The 18,297-nt window shown below is 41.0% G+C and overlaps 1 protein-coding gene across 4 annotated transcripts in view; it reads right to left on the bottom strand.

Moving 5' to 3' along the window:
- The window catches only part of lama2 (laminin, alpha 2), a 220,791-nt gene that overhangs the window by 60,509 nt on the left and 141,985 nt on the right, over positions 1 to 18,297 (bottom strand). For all 4 annotated transcript variants that reach the window (XM_084432101.1, XM_084432103.1, XM_084432104.1 and 1 more), the window contains exons 21-29: positions 17,911 to 18,088; positions 16,456 to 16,592; positions 12,992 to 13,228; positions 12,511 to 12,654; positions 9,941 to 10,117; positions 8,419 to 8,604; positions 8,206 to 8,324; positions 7,001 to 7,118; positions 2,910 to 3,044 (exon numbers count right to left, since the gene is read on the bottom strand). In XM_084432101.1, the coding sequence (XP_084288227.1) occupies positions 2,910 to 3,044; positions 7,001 to 7,118; positions 8,206 to 8,324; positions 8,419 to 8,604; positions 9,941 to 10,117; positions 12,511 to 12,654; positions 12,992 to 13,228; positions 16,456 to 16,592; positions 17,911 to 18,088 (1,431 nt within the window). The remainder of the gene's footprint in view (positions 1 to 2,909; positions 3,045 to 7,000; positions 7,119 to 8,205; positions 8,325 to 8,418; positions 8,605 to 9,940; positions 10,118 to 12,510; positions 12,655 to 12,991; positions 13,229 to 16,455; positions 16,593 to 17,910; positions 18,089 to 18,297) is intronic.

Here is an 18,297-nt window from a genome sequence, read left to right as displayed (position 1 = left end):
ACTTGACACTCTGCTTCATTTGCTCACCACAATAATGCATGCTAATGTCTCTTAGCACATATTGATATATGCAATTAACTGAATTCACTGTTCTGTGAATCACTGTGAATTCACAACTATTAACCTGATTGACAGCTCTAAGTATAGCATATAATCACATTGGTGAAACTAAACTAAAGAAACTGCGCAAAGTTGCATCAAGCCCACAGTTTCATTTAATGACCGAGCGAATGAATACAAATACAGCCTGTCTATAAGCACATGAAAACATTCACACAAAAAGCCCTCTCTCAATCTAATTATTAATACATTACAACATTAAAATATGACATACAGAATAAAAATGTGCCCCAGTACAAAGATCTGCATTTCTTAAGTCACACACCAAGAATGAGAAGGAAAAGCAGAGTGAGAGAAAGAAGAGTGGCAGCTTTCAGAGAGAGAGAGAGAGAGAGAGTAATCAGACTGCTGAAGCTGCGCTTTACTGGTCCGTGTCGCTCGGAAACTTTCATTAACTTCCTGTGTACCTCAATTACTCAAATTACCCCCCCTACACACTCGTTTACCATTTTCAATTTGCAAAAACCCGTAAAATGCAAATGATATTGCTATTAGCATGCATGCGACTGAACGCATAAACGGGCTGGCTGTTTACTGTTTGGAGAACAGTTGGAGAACTGCACTGGACTGAGTGTGTGTGTGTGTGTGTGTGGGAACTGCACTAGACTGACGGACTGATGAATTCAACAGACCTGATTCCTCTACCTGAACCCCATTTACACTAACATGCTGCTGGATCCAGTCTGGCACATTTCCACAGTAACAAAGTACATTTTTCAAGTATTTTTGTTTCTCTTTTCTACATTCCAAAGCATAATAAACACATGCTGTTCCTTGTTATTTTGAACTGAAAAAAGTCAAAAAGTTTGTTTGTTCTCATGGACTTTCAGCTGGTTTTCATCGGTCACATGAATACTTTTGTTTGATTTTCCCGCCAGTCATCAGTTGTCATGGACACTCATCTAATCATCACACCTGTTCGTTATCATCTAATTGTCACTGTGTATTTAAGCCGAGACACGGCAGGCAAAAACATCGTTTTTTTCTTCACTGGTCAATTTTGAGATTTTTGGATATTTGTCTTCTTTCAGACTTGTGGTGAAAAAAAGTCAGAAATACACAGTTAGGTCTTTATTTTACTACACTTTGTCTGTTTGCGTCTGTGGATTTCTCATAAATTCAACAAAAGTTGGCGTTCTTAATCATCCCGCTGCTCCCTGTCATCACACACACCGTTAGAAAGCTCTCTCTCTCCTGTACAATGCTGTCGGATCCAAATATGGTCATTTCCTTTTTATCAGCAACCAATCGTGAAAGTAAAAGGGCTGACTGCGCAATCTCATTGGCTGATATAAATCTTTAAAGCCTGTTTTCTCAAAATGACTTTTCTCTCATTCTCCAAGTCCGAAATCTCCACTTCAATAGCACCTATACACACCAAACTCTCCAGTCTTGTACCTAGTTATATTATGAAGACATTTACAGAGGGATTTGTAAATATATTATTCCTAGCCTGATTTATATAACATTTTATTCCAAAAAACATGGCGAAAATAATTTAAGGCTATTGACAGTATATTCTGATTTACAGGATAACAAAAGTAGATATCCATAAATCCCTCTGTCATTTTTCCCCCCCATCTAATATGTGAACACAATGAAAACATAATTTTGAACCTGGCTTTATCCAATACTCAGATTTATATGCAATTATATGCATATGCAAATTAGCGCATGTTTAGATAATGACTAATTTGCATATTTAAACATTAAATTATAGAAAACTTGTAATACATTTTTTTCTCATCTTAATGTAGGTAATCAACTGGGAAAGTTTCATGGTGATATCTGCTAGTTAAATTTTTTTCCCTATTCACCGGTAGCGTCTCGCCTTAAGTTCCTCCTTGTTGTGTCGGTTATTATTTGTGATAGTGCACGCTGTTACGCCTATCTGTATTTTTGTTTTATTAAACTACATTGATACTGATCTTGTCTTCATCTTGTGACAGATGCGATAGCAACGTTAGATTCACGAACGATTCATTCCAATGAACCAATGAGTTGGTTCACAAATAACAAATAAAGCGATTCATTCGTGAATCGTTCTAATCCATCTGATGGCGTGAAGAGTAAATCACTAATGATTTACGACTCTGTTATTCGTGAACTAAATCTCCTGTAAAAGGGCGAGCTGTTTAAGCCCATTTAAATGCTCATTCAATATGGACATGTTTGCATTTGTGTTTCACTGTCTGTACAGCGATTTTAGCTAAAATAACACGAATCGACGCCCATGCATCTTCCCCACACACTTATCGCAGTTTCAAATGATACAAACCGTTCCTATTAAAATGCATTTTGCCTCATGTGACGTCTGTACATTGTATTTTTTGTACTGTTTGTTCCCACATATTTGCACAAGTCTTGTTTTTCCCCGTTTTTTAAACACTACATGGTATATTACTTCACCTGTTTGCACACTTGAATTATCAGTAACTTAAATTCATATTTTAGTCTATTAAAGTTCCATGTTTTGATAGTGTATAATAAGTGTTTGTAATAAAATAAAAAGTTTGCTCATTTGCCCAAACATGAGTACTTTTACTCCATCCACCACTGTCCACCGCAGAAAAGGTGGTTCTGTCAGTTGTTTTGTCATTGTTTGGCTCTCAAGTCAGGCCGGTTCTGAGAGCCCTTCAAAGATCCCCCGGCCCAAAACCATTGGATATCTTCACCTGTGCTGGTTATTGAGGTTCTGAACATACATCAGCGTACCACTGCTATAATTCAACTCTCCACCAGTGGTGAGAGCGTGACTCAAGGCACTCCAGTCAGGAAGGACTCAGTACCTGGCAGACGGCGGTTTCAGGATCACACGAGTCGCTGTGTTCATGGCACTGGCACCGAACACAGCTCCCGAAGCCGGCTCTGGACGCGGCTCCACCGGTGTGTACAGAGAGCCTGTAGAAGCCGGCCGCACACTCCTGCACGAGACATCACACACACGGTTAATCACACACACACACCTCTACGAGATTTAACAGCAACTAACTGCATAAGGAGTAGCTGATCATGAGCCACTGAGCTAAAACATAGTCATGATGTGAAGCGCTTGTGCACTTTGTGTTGCTTGTTATAGTAAAATAAAAGCTCTCCATAAACAGTGTTTCCAGTCAATTTTAAGTTGCGGATCAGACACTCTCAGATATCAAGATTCAGCGTACAAACCCTGACAATGCAAACAATAAACAACAGACTCTGAACATTATATCAAGTAGTACAAAATAAGACTGTATAATTAATTCAGATTCTGCAGAGGACATTATTACAGGTAACGTGTAAGAGGTTACAGACACACACCATCACTAAACTAGTAAGCAGGAATGTGCTGTAAATCCACACTGAAATCTGTGACACTTTTATACAGGGAAAAAAATAGTCCTTCGTTGAAACCATAGCAACACTCCCTCTCTCACCCTCGCTCTTCAAAATTAATCGCGTCAATTTAGTACACCATCTGTTCGGGGGTGAACTTGCTAAACGCCTGTTTAAAAATACTTTATTAAGCACAGTATGAAGCGTTTGAGAGCTACGGCCATCTGTCTCCATGCGGCCTCGTCCAGCCTGAATGTGAACAACTGACACTCGCTGATCTGTAATCGTCTGTCTCACACACTCCAGCTTGTTAAAGATCTCACACGAGCGGTTTGTGGGCGGAGACTGGCGGCGAGAGAGCGCTTTAACGCGCTAACAGTCTGAGAAGCAGAAACACTTGCTGTAATGATGAGCGATACACACACCCAGCTGTTCATCGCCTGACACTCGGGCTGGTGTTTTTCTACAGCCCTCCAATGAAAGGGCACGTCGCCAGCTTTCAGAAGCGGCTTAATTATAGTGACAAGAACGTCACGACAAATCGATGAGGAAATTACATTACTTGGCCTTTTAAAGGGGCCATAAACTGCAAAAAAAACACCCTAATTTTTCACTTTCAAACACTCAGTTTTGATGGGTGTCTCGTTCAAGACTTGGAAATAAACGCCCACTGCTATGATTGGGTAACAGTTTTGCATATTAAAATAATCTTAAACGTCCTCGCCATTATACGTGTGGAATTTTTTGGACACATTTTTGCTAAATATCTCATTACATTGTTGAAACATTTTTTGAGCAATTTGAGAATGCATATTACATATGCTTTATAAGTCTTGGTTGTGGTAAATAAAGTTTAAGTACTGATTTACCACAGTTATAACTTGTGGTGTTTTGTGTAAACTCAGTTATGAATGAATGTACCAATCGTTTGTCACACTGTCGCACAAACGAGTGTCTTACTGTCTGACGCAATCTGGAACTTTGTTAAAAATAAAGTTCATCCACGCTTTCTTAATGTTAGGATCACAAGTAAGGCAATGCAAAGACTGTGTTTTCCCACAATCTGGCACTGCAAAACGTCTTGTTAAACGTCTGCCGTGTTTTAGACTTTGGGCTGGCACTCGGTGTGTGTCCACTGCTGGAACCAGGGTCTAAATGAAGTTCCGGGTAAATATTTCCCCCTCCGAAAGTTCGTGCTGGTGAGGTAGTACTTCCGCATTTTAATTAGTTGACTTCACGCAGAATTTTATTTCAATCAGTATTTTTTACATCTGTTGCGGTGCGTGCAGTAACAGTTGTTTGCTATTCAAATCAACAGTGGAGCTTAAAAAATACGGCCGATGGATCGACAACGAGGTTCAGGCTTTATTAACCTTAAAGCTGCAGTCCGTAGTTTTTCCTCTTTGTCGCCATCTCTGTTCGAAATCTGCAATTGCAGATATTCGCGGAATTATCAACTTTACGTGGGTTGCGCCTCGGCACGGCACAGCGCGGATGAATCTGATGTTTTGAGGAGAATGTGCGGCTGTCAGTCGCCGCGCCGGTGTGGATACTGGCATTCGCAATCACAGATCCTATACTTTTTGGAAGTTTGACCAACATAAGAATTTTCACCGGAAAATGTCATCTGAACAAGTAAGTAACATCCACTTTTGTTCTGACCAACTAAGGGGAAAAAGCATTGCAGTAAATCGCGCTGATTAAATCTAACGATCACTTATCATATCATGTCAAACCATGCAAATGATACTTTGTTCTCAAATTGTTAATGTTAACAACATCCGCATTGCGTGACTACATCTAATGCCCTTCCGATATTATCCTTGTTTTCGCATGGGCCGGTGTCAGTCTCTTTATTTCTGCAGCCACTCCGAAGTCTTTTGCATTTTACAAAGGGTGAATCTCCAGTTGTCACTCCACCTCCAGCATCCTCACACTCATAGCCTACTAGCCGAGACTCTTCTTTATGTGGACAGACGTGACGACGTAATGACACAAAGACATGCTTGAATTTCCCACGGAAATCCACCAGTACCACTGGGATTAAATACATTATTACAAGCTTACCGTTTTGAGTCGAGCTAAGGCAAGCAGAGAGTTTTCAACACTGGCTGGTTATGTACTTGCTCAAAAAATTATTTTGGATAATTTTTAACCCCAAAAAAGCTACGGACTGCAGCTTTAAATTCAAAGGATGAAATCCAGCGGGAACTGTAAAGTAGCGAGCAGTCCTTCACGGTACTTTAGACCGCGGTGGAAACTCAGACAGCAACAGGTCTGGGGGAAAAAGTTCCTGGGACAAATTGTTCCAGGTAATTTCGGTGGAAACGCGGCTTTTGTTGCTGGAGTAATCCTTGTATTTACTACGACACGACATGCGTGGATCGGTGGGCGGGGCTAAAGAGGCAATGACGTAGAAGATGTTAATCTTAATGATGTTAATCTTCTGCAAAGGCAATTTTTCAGCGCACTGTGACGTCATAATGTGACAAAATCCAAAACGAGTGGTTTGGGCAGCTTGGTTTCAGTAAAAGCTGTTTTTGGACTAACAAGGAAGTTTTGAGTTCTGAAACTTACAGGATGTTTATTATAGTACAATGTCCTTTAATAGGTCAAAAGATCAAGGAAAATATTTCACAGAGGTCAATTCATGACCTCATTAATATTTGTTTCTCTGCAATGTTTTGAACAACAGTTTTCAGCCACAGTGTTGGGAGTAACGCATTACAGGTAACTTGAGTTATGTAATCAGATTACTTTTTTCAAGTAACGAGTAAGTAACGCATTACTTGTTCAAATTTACAACACAAAATTGCACAAAAACAGATTATGTATTGCTCAAAATGAATAAAACAGTAAAATGCAAGTCAGAATATTGCACGGAACTGCAATTATTAAATATGTTAAATAATACAAATATACTTTATGTATTTAATGTCACATTGTTAACCAATGTCTATGCTCAATGCCTCAATGCTAATAAGCTAAAGTGACTTTAGATAAACATCACATTAGTGTTTCATTTTTATGTTTTTATTGTAAGAGTGTTGAACTTTCTTCTTCTTCGGTCCAGAACGAACAGTTGCAAGATTTGCTTGAGCGGCGCCCTCTACTGTACAGGCTTGAATTTGCATTTCCTTCAGCCTGAGGCTTATTTACTTCACTTCTGGTGTGAAAAGGCCTTCACATTTGCCAAAATAGAACCTTTATTTTTGTTGTTATTAAAAAACAAACAAGCAAGCCGAGCCAAAGTGAAAAAAGTAACGCAAAAGTAATGTAACAACTTTAATTTCCATAAAAAGTAACTAAGCAAGTACTAAGGAAGTAATGCAATACTTTTAAAAGTAACTTTCCCCAACACTGTCAGCTGTACTATATAATGAGTCACAGCTTAAGGGAGTAGCGCAGTAATAAGGACACAGATTTTCGTAAAAACATCATATTGGCTTGAAATACAATGTACTGTAATATCTAACCTACATTTATGACATTTTACATGTCTTATCACAACTTTCCAGAACATTACAGCTCTTACATGTCAAATATTGTGTGCAAAAGCCATTACCTCACAGGAGAGGCCGGCGTATCCCTGAGGACAGTCACATTTCTCAATCTGATGGGCGATTTCACTGTCCTGTGATGGAGTCCCCACCTCCGCCACCTCCAGAGTGATCTCTGAGATTCTGCACAGCACACAAATCAAACGACTTCACAGCAGAAACAAATATGTTCACAGCCTGGTACAAAAAGTGGTTTTGGTCTATAGCTAATTTAGCCCTTCATGATAACTGTGAGGGGGGTGATTTTTTTTTATAACTCATCCATTTAAATTATATTAACCCTTAAAGTTCTGAATAATTAAGGGCGTGGCCACTTGATTGACAGGTGGATTGCCGCTGATGTCACTACTAGCCGTTTGTCTGCTGTGTGTTAGGCCGTGTGTCCACCAAAGCGTTTTTTCACGCGGCTGGCGTGTTTTTTTCAAAACGGCATGAGCGTAACGAGGCGCTCAGCGTCTTTTTCATGCTGAAGCGCTTAGCATTCGGCGTTTTTTTACAGGTCGCCGGGAGTTGAAGAATGTTCAACTTTGGGTAAAACTCAGCGCTCATCACTGTCACTTTTTACCCAACCGTCCAATCACAGTGGAGGAGGGGCGGGACTAATACCTGCTAATACCTAATACTAACATTCTGCTTGTACAACATCAACAGACGACAACAACAAGCATAATAACGGAACAAAATCATTTAAAACAAGAGCTAGAGAAAATACATTACATTGTATTGACATTTTATTATAGAATCAACACAGATACAAAATATGTGTGAAATGAGATACTAGTAACACTTTTGCGGATATTCCGTATCATAACAAGCAAAGTGTCTCAACTGAAAAAAACGCAACGCTGGCAAAACGCTCTCAAGCGCCACAGCTAGGCGTTTAGCAGAGCGCCTAGTGTTTTCAGCTGGATAAAAACACTTTGGTGGACACACAGCCTTAGCGTCACGTCACCTCAGCTTCGGTTATCCGGGACTGACGCTGCCAAGATGGCGACGGCTGGCTCCGCCCAGTTTGGGCTTCAAAAATGCTCTTCAGAAACACCACGGGTGACGTCACGGACACTACGCCCATATTTTTTCACAGTCTATGGTTCACACACACATACGAGCATCTGATTCTTCAGAACTGTTTTGATATTGCAAAACTTATTGCAAGTGCTTCCTCAAAACTTGACTGAAGTACGAGAAAGACGTGCTTGAGATCGGGTACCTGCTGTGTCTCATGACGCTGCCATGCGAGGCCTTTATCAGGATATATTCAACATGAAACAGCACGTCCATGAAGTCCTCACGAGTCATCGGCCTGCCGTCCTTGTGTTTCCACTCGTGCTGCAACGCAATGTTGGTGTTTACACTTGAAGTTAAACATTGAGATCATGTGAGTGACACACACACATCAGAGTAAGAGGGTGTGGTCTCTCACCTCTGTCAGGTCGATCTCGTGACGGGTCAGCTGGCCGATCTGAAGCGCTGGCATGTGGCGGACCATGACCTTGTCCTTGTTGGGGCCGCCCTTTATGATGACCTGGGGCTCATAAGAGGTGCGGCCCGTCTCATCACGAGCCTCGTAATAGATGGCATACTTCAACTTCCCACCATAGGCTGTTATCTGAAAAAACAACCTCAAACATTGAGTCTTGCCGTGACGTACATTAGCTGGCCATGAAATTCAAAAATATTATTTCAATATGACAGAATCAATCAGACTGTACTCTAGTATTGTTAAGTTTTTTTCAGTACTTTTATTAATCAAGGATGGATTAAATTGATCAAAAGTGGCAGTAAAGACATAGATAATGCTACAAAATATATCTATTTCAAATAAATGCTGTTCATTTGAACTTCCTATTCATCAAAGAATCCTAAAAAATATGAAGCAGCACAACTGTTTTCAACATTGATAATAATCATGAATGTTTCTCGAGCAGCAAATCATCATATTAGACCGATTTCTGAAGGATCATGTGACACTGAAGACTGGAGTAATGATGCTGAACATTCAGCTTTGATCACAGGAATAAATTACTATATATTCACATAGAAAACAGCTGTTATTAATTTTTACTGTAGTTTTTACTGTATTTTTGATCACAGCCTTGGTGAGCAGAAGAGACTTTTAAAAAACAAAAAAAATCTTAATCACTCTGAATGGTAGTCTGTAGGGGTGTGATGATACACTCAGCCCACGAGAAGGTGCACGATATTGGGTTCACGAGGACGAGACGAGACAACACTATTTTTAAATATCTTCAAATGACAAATTATATGCCTGGAAAAAAATAGGCTTTTTTTGACTGAAATTCACAAAATGCAAAACAACGCAGATGCACTTTCAAACGTTTTAACTAATCTAGGGCTGTCACGAACAATCGGTTTTGTAATCAAGTAATCGGTCGATTATTTTGACAATTAATTGTGTGTGTGTGTGTGTGTGGTAATAAAAATAGACCTAAGTGAACAACAGCTTTTAAAATGACTTAAAATGCGCATATAATAACACTGAGGAAATAATAATGGGTTCAAATATACGTAATGCATTACGTTTAAAAGAAACTATCCCCAACACTGGTGATTTTTAAATGGTTTTAATATGATGATATCACGAGACAGCTTTTCAGCTCCACGAGAAATATTGTCACATTTTAATATCGCGAGATCTCGTCACACCCCTAGCAGTCTGTATTATAGAAGGAAATAAGGAAATAAAATGTAAAAGCAAATAAAGAAATAATGTCTCAATTCTGGCGATAAACATAAAATCTCTCTCTCTCTCTCTGTCTCTCCCTCTCTTTCTCTCTCTGTCTCTCCCTCTCTCTCTCTCTCTCTCTCTCTCTCTCTCTCTCTCTCTCTTTCTCTCTCTGTCTCTCCCTCTCTCTCTCTCTCTCTCTCTCTCTCTCTCTCGTAAAGGCGAGTAGAGTGTGTTGTGTCTGTGCAGGGACTCTGACCATGGAGCGTTTGAACTGTTTGGGCAGTCTCCAGTAGTAGGGCTCCCTCAGGTGCTGCTGGATCACCTCAGCGCTGGCGATGATGTCCGGGTGCTGGAAGCTCACGCCGGCTGAGCTCTCCTGCCCGTTCCACTCGTCCACCAGAGGGAGAACCGTCTGCTCGGGCACCAGAGTCAGCTGTGGACAACACATCAGATGAGGCTTACTCTCACACCTTAAACACTTGCAAAGCAAAGTCAACATGAAACGGCATTCACCATTTAACTTCGGGAATGTGACGTATCTCCAAGTCAAACACAATATTCAATGGGTTCTCGTGTAGATTGGATTATGAGAAATGGGTTGCGATATTATTACTGGTTAATGTATGTCCTCACCCACGCAGCAGAGGTGGAGAGAGTTATTACATCTCCATGAAAGATTATGAAAACATTTTTTTTTTTTTAAGTCTTTAGTGCACCAGAGATATTTATTAAGCAAGCAGGGAAAATTGGGTATTTCCAAAATAGTGTGATAGTGTCGTGTGTGTGTGAGAGAGAAAGAGAGGGAGATAGAGTGTGTATATGTGTGTGTGTGTGTGTGTGTGTGTGTGGAACCCCACAAGGCAGCTAAACTACCCTCACAACATCAACACACAATCTCACGACTCACTGACTCAGAAAAAATCTCTCGTTTTCCACAAATGAGCTAAAGGATTCCAAACTCCTCTCCGACAGCACACAAACTTAGATTAACTTTGGACTGCAACCTTTGTTTAATTTGTTTGTGGATTTGGTGACGTCGGAGAAGCGTCCTTCAGCCATATTGTGCTGAGGATTGAGGCGAGCTAGTGAACGACGTACAGCAAACCCTTATTAAAAACACACAAGGGCCGCCTCTCACTCTGCACATCATCTCTGCCTCAAAACACACTCAATCCTGTCCTGCTGGAGACTGGCAGCTCGGAAGCACTTGATATGTATTAATATTTACTGTTGCCCTGGTAACGGAGCATCTAAGCCCGCCTCAGACAAGATGATTAAGAAAGTCATCAAAACACAAACAAACAGAGTCACTCGGGTCCTCATCTCATCCCCTGCGTCTCTAGAGGACAACTGACCTTTAAAGCAAACAAGAATTCCTCAAATTATTTTATATTATATATTATAATTCCCTAAAACATATCCTTAACTATAAGAAACACTCATAATTCTGTAAAATAACAGTTTAAGATTATGCATTATGCGTTTTATTTTACATTTTATTTTACATTTAGTTTTGGAACGTTTCCTACCCTGTTAGAAAATCAAAAATATGAAAATAATATAAACAATTATATTACAGGGTTGAATAGTTAATAGTTGAACCTGATGCAGTGTAATATGTGTAAAAAAATTAAGAAACTGGGACGAAATGATTAACTTGGGGACCTACAATTAGTCCCTTCTTACAATAAGTGTCAGAATTTTAAGATTAAGAATGTCAAATCTAATGCTCCATTTTAACAGGGCAAGAACGGGGTTGTTCAACTGAGGAATGTGTGTGTTATGTATTGTGCAATTAAAACTGTTAAACTGTTAAATGTAATATTTCTACAATTAATTGAATGTGAGTTGAAGATATTATGGCAGGTGTTTAAAACAGGACATCATTTCAAACCCTCTCAATGAAAAATGTGTGAGTGTGTGTGTGTGTGTGCCTGTGTGTGTGTGTTCACTCACTCTCATTCGGATGAGTCCTGTGGCCTCTGTACAGGAGCTGCTCAGGCCGAAGCAGTAGCGTGAGAGTGTGTGTGTGTGTGTGTGTGTGTGTGTGTGTGTGTGTTCACTCACTCTCATTCGGATGAGTCCTGTGGCCTCTGTACAGGAGCTGCTCAGGCCGAAGCAGTAGCGTGAGAGTGTGTGTGTGTGTGTGTGTGTTCACTCACTCTCATTCGGATGAGTCCTGTGGCCTCTGTACAGGAGCTGCTCAGGCCGAAGCAGTAGCGTGAGAGTGTGTGTGTGTGTGTGTGTGTGTGTGTGTGTGTTCACTCACTCTCATTCGGATGAGTCCTGTGGCCTCTGTACAGGAGCTGCTCAGGCCGAAGCAGTAGCGTGAGTGTGTGTGTGTGTGTGTGTGTGTGTGTGTGTTCACTCACTCTCATTCGGATGAGTCCTGTGGCCTCTGTACAGGAGCTGCTCAGGCCGAAGCAGTAGCGTGAGAGTGTGTGTGTGTGTGTGTGTGTGTGTGTGTGTGTGTGTGTGTGTTCACTCACTCTCATTCGGATGAGTCCTGTGGCCTCTGTACAGGAGCTGCTCAGGCCGAAGCAGTAGCGTGAGAGTGTGTGTGTGTGTGTGTGTGTGTGTGTGTGTGTGTGTGTGTGTGTTCACTCACTCTCATTCGGATGAGTCCTGTGGCCTCTGTACAGGAGCTGCTCAGGCCGAAGCAGTAGCGTGAGAGTGTGTGTGTGTGTGTGTGTGTGTGTGTGTGTGTGTGTGTGTGTGTTCACTCACTCTCATTCGGATGAGTCCTGTGGCCTTTGTACAGGAGCTGCTCAGGCCGAAGCAGTAGCGTGAGAGTGTGTGTGTGTGTGTGTGTGTGTGTTCACTCACTCTCATTCGGATGAGTCCTGTGGCCTCTGTACAGGAGCTGCTCAGGCCGAAGCAGTAGCACTGACTGCATCCCAGCGGATTCCTGCGACTGAGGCCGAACGAGCCCGCCTTACAGCGGTCACACCTCACTCCCTCCACGTTAGCCTGAGAACACACTCACATCAGTGCTGGCTTTTACAGCTCACTCTCTCTCACAGCTGCCGCGTGGGAACAGCAGATTTCACCATTCCAGTGCACATATTATTATTAACATGAATTATACACAAATAAACACACCACCAGTTAAAAGTTTACTAAATTTTTTTAAACTAATTTTACTACAAATTTTTATCCTTTCCACATTAAAATAATAGTAAAGTAATAAAAACTCTAAAAACAGAATTGTGTTTTATCAGCTACTATCAGATGTATGACTGTATGATTTTTTAGTTCATTTTATTTATTGTTTAAATTGCAGATGGGTTTCGGTCTGGTTCGGTACCTTGCAAGAGCACTGCCCACTTCTATCTGCACATGCACAGAGGCCGGTTTGTGGCTCGCAGGCGTCATCTGACGAGCCTGCTGAGGAGCACTGGCAGGAAATGCATTGTGGGAAGTCTCTGTAACCCAGCTTACACTCGTCACACTTCTCGCCCCTGAACTGCTCTCGGCACATGCAGCAGCCCGTGTTCACGTTACACTGCTGAGCCACGGACCCCAGGGCGTTACAGCCGCACGCCTGCAGAGAAATACAGGAAAAAAACACACATTATATTCAATCCTTCTCCTATTTAGCACCTAAACTCTGGAACAGTCTTCCTAACATTGTCCGGGAAGCAGACACACTCTGTCAGTTTAAATCTAGACTAAAAACACATCTCTTTTACCTGACATTCATATAGAACATTAGACATTTCCATTATTCAAATCAGTTAAATGATTATTAGGCTGCATGAATTAGGTCAGCCGGAACCGAGAACACTTCCTATAACACCCGATGTACTCGTTACATCATAAGAAGAATGGCATCTACGCTAATGTTAGTCTTTCTGCTTATTCCCAGGTTTACTGTAATCAGCCGGATCCGGGCCGTATCCAGATCAGATGGTGGACCTGCGCCCAGACACGACCACAACGCATGATGTAATCAGCCGGATCCGGGCCGTATCCAGATCAGATGGTGGACCTGCGCCCAGACACGACCACAACGCATGATGTAATCAGCCGGATCCGGGCCGTATCCAGATCAGATGGTGGACCTGCGCCCAGACACGACCACAACGCATGATGTAATCAGCCGGATCCAGGCCGTATCCAGATCAGATGGTGGACCTGCGCCCAGACACGACCACAACGCATGATGTAATCAGCCGGATCCGGGCCGTATCCAGATCAGATGGTGGACCTGCGCCTAGACACGACCACAACGCATGATGTAATCAGCCGGATCCGGGCCGTATCCAGATCAGATGGTGGACCTGCGCCTAGACACGACCACAACGCATGATGTAATCAGCCGGATCCGGGCCGTATCCAGATCAGCCTCATCAGACCTGTGAAGGCCTCATCGACACGACAACCATCGGCACTGATCCTTAACAAACTCGTCTCCATACCGGCGTGACTCCGATCTTAAACCAGATGGAACTGGATACATATCCTGAATGTTCTGATCCAATCTGACCTCTGACCTGTAATGCTGCCTGGATCATAATCATACACTGTTCACTCGTTGGCCAGAGGAGAACTGAGCGACTGAGTCTGGGTTCTCACAAGGTTTTTTCTCCATTCTGTCACTGATGGAGTTTTGGTTCCTCACCACTGTTGCCTTGGCTTTTGGCTTGCTTAGTTGGAGACATTTAATATTCAACAAAATTATTGATCTGCCTTACTTAAGGTGGACTTTTTGGATAGCTGTATATTAATTGTTGATAAACAAATGGTCTCTTCTCTTTATAGAAAAGATACTGAAAAGAACAGTCTTCTTGATGCGAAGAGTGGTCATCCAAAGTCCTTAAAACGCAGGTTACCTTATAGCAGTTTTTTAGAAGTAAGAGGATTTTGAAGTTAAAGTCCAGACCCTGTAGGCAGACTGATGTCACAGGGATATCCCAATAAGTGACTTGATACTGCACTTAAAGTTTGTACTTTACATGGACAGGGGGAAAGCAACTTGATTACGAATATAAGAAACAAGAGCTTCTCATGTTTTTCAATTAAAACAGAAAGTACATAAGCACTATCAAATTAAAGTGGATAGCAGCTCACATTATTTGTTGAGAAACATTTTCTTTCATTTTTGGATTTCGATTGCACAGTTTGGTATCCACCATTGAGTAATGACATTAGGAGGATTATTAAGAGTAGCAATTGTCTTGTTTGTTAGTTATTACTCTTTTGGCTCCTGAAGCTAAATCATTTTTTATCCATTTGGAGAGCAACAACGTTTTCTAGTTTATCTGATCTTTTTCCATAATATTCACATAAAATAGCATTCACTTTCGCTGTGTAACAGTTTGTGGCTGTATTAAAGCGCACAACGATGAAATAGCAAAACAAACAGACTTTCATAAAGATCCTTACAACACTCAGGGAATATAACAAAACAACCATGTGATCCAAATACGACACCAAACAATGAATACACAGGCAGAACTAATGAACTAGAACAGAAACAGGTATGTGATTATTCAGAAACCATAGAAATAAACAAGGAATAGGAACTCAGACACACAGAAACAGGGAAAGCCAAACTAAAACACAAAGAAACTGTTCATAAGCTTGACACACTGCATGTGACGGAACATTCTTGAAAATAAAGGATCCATTCAAGGGTTTTACAGTCTGATAAAGATGAAAAAAGTGTCTGCCCACTCAGAAAATCAGTGTGAATAAAATGCAATTCTCGACACTGCCCTAGGTTGCTTCTCTTCCTACCTTAAGGCGAGAACTTTTCCACTGAGATTGAGAATTACTCTTTTTCCTCTGCGCTCATCACCTGCGGGGTACCTCAAGGCTCCGTTTCGGGCCCGGTTTCGTTATACTGTAAATGCTCCTGTTAGGTTTTTTCTCCTACTGAGTTCTGCCTTACCATCTCTGTTTGCCATAAGGACATAGTTAGATGGCTACCAAACTTTTGGTGAGATGCAAAGTTTTACCAGAGATTGCTTTATGTGAGGCGGTAATGATAACCTGTGTGTTGTATGTGTCATTGAAGAAAACAATGGTAAACAATGCTTATGAATCGCACTTAATTACACTGTCACTGAAAAGAGTTTTACAGCAATCAGTCATGTTTCTGGATACCTTAGGACTGAATGGGGTGGTCTGGGACTTATAAAACAAAAAATGTTTTGGAAGCCGACTCCAAATATGGCTACAAAAATGAATGTCACTCAAGTAATTGGTTCACTGTAAGTAACCATATCATATACAGTGAATAACAGGATATGGTTTAAAATCGCATTTTATGTAATTTTACTATAAAATGCTGTCAAATGTATGGTTTTTGCAAGTAATTGTTGTAGAACTTGCAGTGAAAAAACAGTAAACGGACATTCCCAGAAGTGTGTGTGTGACATATCATCACATATGATGGTAACACTTTATTTAAAGCCTTTATGTACAAGGCATTATAAAAGTATTCAAAATGTACATTATAATGCATATCTTTTTATAAATAATTGTAACCAAAGTTAAAATGCATTGTTATATTTGCATTGGACATTAAGTACATTACTCAGTACTTGAAGGCATTGATTTTTGAACCGTTCCACGGATTCAGCTGAAATTGAATTGTAAGGCAACAATCAAGACCTTTTGCTGATGTTCTGCTGCTCTGTGGCATTAACTCAAAGATTCACCTCGACATGCCATGATGAATAATAATGATGTTTTGTCAGAAGATAAATATACGCAGCAAGAGTGAAGCGGTGACGGTTGGAGGAGAGGAGAGATGAGCCGTACCTTACAGCCGCTGCCGATGTCGTGACCCCAGTAGTTGGGCGCACATTTGTCACATCTCTCTCCCACGGTGTTGGGCGGACAGATACACTGACCTGTGTTAGCGTCGCAGTTATTTCCCACATGGGCACACTGGCACGCTGCGAGACAGACAGAAACAGAGAGCAGGTTAATTGCGGAGCGCAGCTGAGCACCTGTTTAAATGTCAGCGCCGGATCTCCTCTCTGCTGTCGTGATATCAGCGAGAGAGCGTGACAGAAGACGCTCCGACTGGAAGGAGATGATATAAACACCTCAGATGAAAACTGTAGCGCTTAGAGGTCAGGCTCGTTGACAACCACATTCAGGAACTGAGCTGGAATTTACAAGGCATTGTCTGAAATCTGAACGGTCGAATGTGTCTGTTGTGTTTCATTTACAGTCTCAGCTTTATCTCATACAGTCAAGTCACCTTTATTTCTATAGCGCTTTATTTGTGCAAAATTCATCAATAATGAAACAATCTCAGTTTCAGCTGTAAAAAGACAGCTCAATTCAGGTCAATGATTCATGTGCAATGCTGATGTTGCAAAGTTAGTGTCATTATCCAGATCAATTCAGTTCAGATTTCGTTCTCATCCTGTCAGTGCAGTTAATAATAATATTACTGAATATTAATGGTCTTTTAAAACAGAAAGCAATGAATGTGGATAGTAGCTCACATTATTGGACGAGAACTTTTTCACACTTTTGATTGCACAGTTTGGTAAATCAGATGCCAGATGCATAAACATAGCCATTATGTTAAAACTGTGTCTTAAGAACGAGTATGGCCAACTAGCAGTTAGTTAGGGGTAATCAGTCTTACTTTTAGTATTATTAGACCAATCTACGTTTTTATGTAACCAACTTAAAAAAATATATATAAACCGTCTTAATATGCAACAGTTTATTGAGACTACAGATGCTATAATCTGGCATGTTAACTTTTGTATTTTTATACTAATGTTTATTAACATGCATTGTCCCTTTTAAGTATAAATATATGTCTTCTTAAACTACAGATTAGGTAAAGATTATGGTGAATATGAGTTCAGATTGACTTTGATTGACAACAACAGCCTATGGCCCCTAAAGTGACATGAAGGGGGAAAAATGAGATGGAGGAAAACTTATTTGTCAATGCTTTAGTGTTCTCTTGCAAACGTTTGAGAGCAACGAGAGAACGCAAAAGCATTGACATACTATTTTTCCTCCCATCTCATTTTTTTCCCAGCACCATGTCCCTTCGGTGCTCCATAGAAATGACAAGAGGGGAATTAATACTGAACAGAATTTGAATTATTGAGTGAACTGTACCTTTATTGAGATCTCATTTTTTCCGTAATAATACTGTAATAATGCTCTAGCATGCATCTAAACGCACATCTGGATCTGGACTGAATTAGACCTCTCTATTTCAGAGCTTTGACTTCTTACGTGTGCAGCCGCCCTCCTGGAAGCTGAAGTGTCCTGAGGCGCAGCGGTCACACTTCTGTCCCGTCACGCCAGGCTGACAGCGACACTGACCGCTCTCGTCACAATCAAACGACTTGGATCCGAATGAATTGCAGTGGCATGGGACGCAGCCCTGAGAGCCCTGAATGTGTAACCCCGACTGAGAGACCATCCAGAGCAGAGAGAGAGAGAGAGAGAGAGAGAGAGAGAGAGAGAATGTTGAAATAAGGCTTTCTTAAGCATTGTGACACTTTCCACAAATAAGGTACAAATAGTTTTAAAAAGCAATGACAGCTCATTTACCATATACTTTGAGAGAACTATTCACTGTAAAAAAATAAAATAATGATATGATCAATAAGTTATTAA

Source organism: Rutilus rutilus (genome assembly GCF_951802725.1).
Source record: "Rutilus rutilus genome assembly, chromosome: 15".
Classification (NCBI taxonomy): domain Eukaryota; kingdom Metazoa; phylum Chordata; class Actinopteri; order Cypriniformes; family Leuciscidae; genus Rutilus; species Rutilus rutilus.
Note: the sequence above shows the minus strand (reverse complement) of the source record. Positions and strands in the feature narration are given on the sequence as shown.